General features: G+C 39.9%; 1 protein-coding gene across 6 annotated transcripts in view; it reads left to right on the top strand.

Moving 5' to 3' along the window:
* Positions 1-5,345, top strand: part of gapvd1 (GTPase activating protein and VPS9 domains 1) — a 28,629-nt gene extending 23,284 nt beyond the window's left edge. For all 6 annotated transcript variants that reach the window (XM_086174004.1, XM_086174003.1, XM_086174007.1 and 3 more), the window contains 10 exons: positions 768-839; positions 945-1,073; positions 1,505-1,631; positions 1,730-1,842; positions 2,402-2,561; positions 2,710-2,897; positions 3,184-3,397; positions 3,775-3,847; positions 3,958-4,155; positions 4,504-5,345. In XM_086174004.1, the coding sequence (XP_086030130.1) occupies positions 768-839; positions 945-1,073; positions 1,505-1,631; positions 1,730-1,842; positions 2,402-2,561; positions 2,710-2,897; positions 3,184-3,397; positions 3,775-3,847; positions 3,958-4,155; positions 4,504-4,644 (1,415 nt within the window). In that variant the 3' untranslated portion in view covers positions 4,645-5,345. The remainder of the gene's footprint in view (positions 1-767; positions 840-944; positions 1,074-1,504; positions 1,632-1,729; positions 1,843-2,401; positions 2,562-2,709; positions 2,898-3,183; positions 3,398-3,774; positions 3,848-3,957; positions 4,156-4,503) is intronic.
* The last annotated feature ends 655 nt before the right edge of the window (positions 5,346-6,000 follow it).

Here is a 6,000-nt window from a genome sequence, read left to right on the forward strand (position 1 = left end):
GCCAGTGGGTGCGTGCCATGCTGCTTTGTAGATGTTGCCTTGGAGCTGTAGAAGTGTGATGTGACATGTTGTAGCTGAATTTTACATGACCCATTCCTGTCATCCATGCATCCGTTTCCTCATCCCTTTTTTTGCTATATTATGTTGCAGTATTACTGTATGGAAAATCAGAATACAGCCACGATGATACTTTAGCCATTGTTGTTTGTGTGTCTCATAAGATAGTGGCCTCACTGTCTTAACTTTTTTTGTTAAGCTACTTTACATGCCAATAGGACTATTTACTACATAAGGCAACTTTTCCATAATCCTCCTGTTTGTAATCTTGTACTTATCCCCCGAGCCCGTGGAGGTTCGGGTGTGATGACTTTTTCACCTCTAAACTTCCACCTCTAAATCAAACACAATATAAAAATTTACCATGACTCAGATTGTTCCTTTTTGATTGAACCCAACCTCATTTAATTGTCTGTGAGCCCATTACTCAAGATTTGGAATTGTCGGAAATTTCCTTTAAACACAGAACACCAAAACCCAAAGGAAGGTACCGGTATACGTGGTCGTTTTTTCTTCTTTTTATGACAGTATAGTTTTATATTTTTCAATTTTCATAGTGATAACATGGCTGAAAAAGATGAAAAAGTAACAAAGATGTACAAATTCATTCTTGATGAATTGCCAGCAGGCTTATCATTATCAGCCTATTATACAGTAATTGTGAAATAATATTCAGTCCACCCTACTTAATTCTCATGTCTCCTCCACAGCTCCAATAGCAGCGTTTCGTAAAAGAGACAAGCACGAGAAAGATGAGATCGGTCAGGAGCGAGTCCCACAAGGTTTGACCTGCTTGTCACTAATTGAAATGTTTAGACTTACTTAAGACTTGCGTAACCTTTTGGACTTAATTTTAACGCATCTTGTGGTTTGATGTCTTTTGTTAGATGATCTCTTGCCCAGACAGAGCTCACAAGCCCAGGCGGCTGAAGATATCCTGGACAAGTACAGAAACATAAAGAGGACCAGCCCGGGTGATGGCGCAACAGCTGGATCTTCTTACGATGGCGCAGGAGGTCAGGAATACACAACCGTCATGCATGGAGAGCAGATACTAGAATTGTGGTTCTTCATTGCCTCACAATTTTAGGTTTTTGTAATTTAAGTTTGAGTTTCTTGATGCGGCTCGGTAGAAGTCCTATGTTTATTGAAAAGTCTGGGATTTGATTACTAAAGATATTGGGTATTTTCATTATTTGTGTTCCAATCTATAACTTTAAATAAATACATTTTTGAATAAATTGCAATTTAAACATCATGATATACATCAACATTTTTTATCCTGATCTTGCAAAATTGTGTAATTAAATGAAACGATAATCTTGGAAAATATAGTGCTGCGTGGAGCCGTTATCAATTATTTATGATTGAAGAATTTTACTAAAACTTTGGGCTGAAATATTCTCTCCTCTAGTGGATCACGTCACCTATTCTTGGATGTTTACAGATCTTTGTGTTGAAGACAACGCACATGACTCACCAAGGGAAGACACCCTGCAGAACATTTCCACTGATGACCTCCCAGACTCAGCAAGTCAGACAGCACAGCAGCACGACTCCAAATTCTCTTTCAGGTCGTAAAACCACCAAGCCAACTTCCTTCAATTACTTAACACTTCTCGGTTCTCTTGGATATTAAATTGGGCATCGCTTTTTATTGTGTGTCTTCCAGTGACGCGAAGAAGAAGCTGAGGTTGGCCTTGTGTTCTGCAGACTCAGTGGCTCTGCCCATCATGACTCCTGCCACCACGAGAAATGGGCTACCTGACCACATGGACCTTGAAGGTTGACCGTTTTTCATTTTATTTTTCTCTCTCAAGGGGTAGTCTGAATTCTTAAAAGGAAAGCGACTCAACAACGGATAAGTGCTACATTGTGCATGAAGCTGTTGTTGCTGTAAAGTGACTTCTTTAAAACGCAGTGGGTCCTCATTTGACAATTTGCTCGGGGATCGAATAAAAAGCCCTCAGTGCCCGCAAGAATGTTGAGTTTCCTAAAGCAAGACACCAATCCTCTACCAGCATCACATTCATTTCCAGTTTGGGTCAAGATTGAAAGAGCAAAGAAATGAGAAAAGTCTGGTATCATTTCAAGTGTCGTATTGAGAGCACCAAACCTATGGAACCACATAGAATCATATTAATAATGATGCTGCAATTTCTTCTCATTATAGGAGGTTACACAACAATTTTCACAACACTCGACCTGTAAGGTCATCTTTCACATGGTCATGTTGGGCATCAGTTTGCATCAGTTTGATCAGATTGCAGCGAACAAACACTCACTTTGGATCATGAAGCATATGTTTGTCTAATTCTACCTTCCTTATCATCCTCTGTCCCAGACAATGAGATTGTCTGCTTCCTTAAGGTCCAGCTTGCAGAAGCCATCAACCTTCAGGACAAGAACCAGATGGCCCAGATCCAGGAGACCACGCGCTGTGTCAGCCGTTTTGATGCTCGCACCTGCCGTAAACTGTTGGCTGCTATCGCCGAAGATTACAGGTAATCAGGACGACCAGCAGCAATATAAGCAAACTTAAAACACGACATCGGACTTTCAGACTTGCTGCAAGTATTAACAGTATTAACAACAACATTAACAACAAATTTCTTGTGATTTTTTTTTTTTTTTTTCTTTTTTTTTCCTCAGAAAACGGGCACCATACATAGCCTATCTAACCAGGTGTCGTCAAGGTCTGCAAACCTCACAGGCCCATTTGGAGAGGCTTCTCCAGAGGGTGCTGAGAGATAAGGAGGTGGCAAACCGCTATTTTACAACTGTCTGTGTTCGTCTCCTTCTTGAACACATGGAGTCAAAGATGCTTGACTTCATCAAGGGTACCTCACAACATTTTCTTTGTAGAGACAACATTTTTCCTTAACTCATGATATACTGGCCTATTAATGAAAGTGTTCAGCTATTGTTGTAATAATAGCAATCAATCTTAGGTCCATTTATGTTTTCTATGACAATTATGCTATATCTGATATGCAAGTTGATAATATTTGTGAAAGGTTTAGTTGAAAATAAAATTAATGTAGTTTGTTTTGGCATATCAACCACTTTTCATTGTTTTGCATTTGCTGCTTTATACCAGAGGTAACTGTTCTTCCGTTCCCTCAGCGTTCCAAGGGTGCACAGCAGCGGATGACAAGACTTCAGCAGTAGAGGATTTTCTGCGCTACTTGTACGGTGCCATGGCTAGTGATGTCATTTGGCAGTATGCTAGTGAGGACCAGCTGCAGGACGCCCAGATGGCTATTGAGCGCAGCGTGTTGAACCGCATATTCAAATTGGCCTTCTACCCAAATCAGGATGGAGATATTCTCAGAGACCAGTGAGTTGCTGTCAACTAAATTGTCATTGTCTGAATCTGCAGGACTTAATTTTTCAATGTTGTGTTGTGCATCTTTCCCTTATATGGAGGAGCTGCTTCACCCTACTGTGACTTTTACTACTGAATTGCTTCTGTTGATTGAGTCAGATGCAGTTTTAAAACAACCTATTATTAATTTAAATATAGCTAAGAAATTTACTACGATTTTGTAAAAAACTGTGTTTTTAACTTGTAGTTCTCTGAATGTTTTGCTCACTTTGGTTTATTTTGTAAATCTGCAGTAGTTAAAAATATTTACAAAGACACTATGGCTTTGCTCTACTGTTTCTGTGTCATGTGTAAAATTGTGCTTAAGTGACATATGATTCTCACCACAGGCTCTTCTATGATCATATCCAGCGGCTCTCGAAAGTTGTGACAGCTAATCATAAAGCTCTTCAAATCCCAGAGGTATCCACCTGGTCAAAATTTTTCATTTCCTCACTTCTCAAGAGATAAGACTTCATGGTCCACCTCACTTTACAGTATGAAAATGTTGCGCTTGATTTTCTTGGCCACAGGTTTACTTGAAAGAGGCTCCCTGGCCGTCTGCACAGTCTGAGATCAGGACCATAAATGCCTACAAGACACCAAGAGACAAAGTCCAGTGTATACTGCGCATGTGCTCCACTATCATGAACCTGCTCAGTTTGGCGAATGAAGACTCTGTTCCTGGAGCAGATGACTTTGTTCCTGTGCTTGTATTTGTCCTCATAAGGGTGAGTCAGCTGTTTTAATGTCTATTTATACTCAATAGTTGTCGAGTTGTCCATAGATACAACACAAACCTGTATCGTGGTACAGTCTTTAATCCAGATACAAACCACATGGGAATGGAGATGATGAATAAGTATCACAATGTTGTTGACAAAAATGACAATTTGTTAATTTCAAGGCACCTCTAATGCGCCTCTGTGCTAACATCTGTGTGCGTGTGCGTATATATATATATTTTTTTTTGTATAAATATTTTTTTTTTATATATTTATGATTGTAATCTGCACGGCGTAGCGTGAGATTCTTTCAGTGGCTAATGTGGGCCCATCCCTACATCTCCTCCCCTCCAGGCAAATCCGCCCTGCCTGCTGTCCACTGTTCAGTACATCAATAATTTCTACGCCAGCCGGCTGAGTGGGGAGGAGTGCTATTGGTGGATGCAGTTCACCGCGGCGGTGGAATTCATTAAGACCATCGACGATCGCAAGTGAAGCAGAACAGCCACCTGTATGGGCAGACTGCGGGGGAAGGAGCTGGGAGACTGGGAGACTTCCCAACCAACTGCTCCCTCTGCACAGCTTCTAAAACCTGGCCCTCAGCCTGCTCTTTATTTGTATAACTTGTACATAGCCAGAGACACTGAAAGAATACAAAATATATATTACTGTACGTATGTGGACAAATCCGGGTTATAGCCGTGGTGGGAAAAAACGGCCTTGGGATAATTTCCAAAATGTTAACTTTTGATTTTGATTTGGGGTTTTATTTTATGTTGTCTTCGGTCATATTTCAGTTTTGAGGTCTATATTAGGATTTTTATATATACTCAGTTACCAATCTGATATTAAATTAACCTAAAAGTAATCCTATATAAAGGGACCAGACTTTGTAGTAATGATCACTCCCCCCCCCCCTTGAATGAGAGGACAGGGCTTCCAAATACAATGTAATGTCCAATAAAAGCATTGTAACTGATGGATTTACAGTATGTACTGGTTACTGATGAGGTTTAATGTTCTCATAAAATTACGGTGATTTTAAAGTAGCCATAATACTCATGATGTTAGTGTATCAAACAGTAGGGCAGCTTATTTCATGAAATGTTTACTTCATCGAATTCCCACGTGTCAGTGACTATTTGGACAAAAGGGCCCACATATTTATATGAAATAAATTGTATTTATTTCTGTAATTGTATTTAATGCTTTGTTTACAACAAAGTATTTTTTTTTTCTTTTTTTTAGAAAATGAAAAAGCATATCATGCCCAATCAAAATGTCTGATAATGTGAGATAATATTATGAACCTGCAAGGAAAGCTTGAGTTGGGAAGGCACCTTATGAATGAGCAGCCCGTAGGTGAGGCTAACGGGGGATAGAAACAGGGTGAACTAGTGCACAGAATTGTGGCATTTCAAGGAATAATGAAAACAGTGCCTTTGATGCGGGGCGCTCTGTACAGGTAGCTAACATTCATTTTCTTCTCTATAAACTCAGCATAGCTATTAGGCCCCTTAAAAACAAAAGTTGAAAAAAAAAAATGCTCACACTCAAATGGGCCGGATATATTGAACTGCAGGCTGTTGTCCATCCATCACTATAGCAAAACATTCTTCAGATTGTCTCGGCTCTGTCCCTTTAATGCACTTGAACTGAACAAACTAGAATACTGATGAACGTCAATCTGCATAGAGTAACTGTGATTCAGGGTTTGTCATAGATTCGTACATGCAGCGCCTTTTCATAGTGATGCGTTAGAGGGAAGGGAAGAAAATGTGGACTTTGAGCTGCTGCGATGCTTGGCGTGGTCACATTACCCTTAATTAACATAAGCCTTCATAAGTGAAC

The sequence above is a fragment of the Fistularia commersonii genome, chromosome 26, assembly GCF_037954325.1.
Source record: "Fistularia commersonii isolate RoL2024-O1a breed Wild chromosome 26, RoL_Fcom_v1.0, whole genome shotgun sequence".
In the NCBI taxonomy this organism is placed as follows: Eukaryota; Metazoa; Chordata; class Actinopteri; order Syngnathiformes; family Fistulariidae; genus Fistularia; species Fistularia commersonii.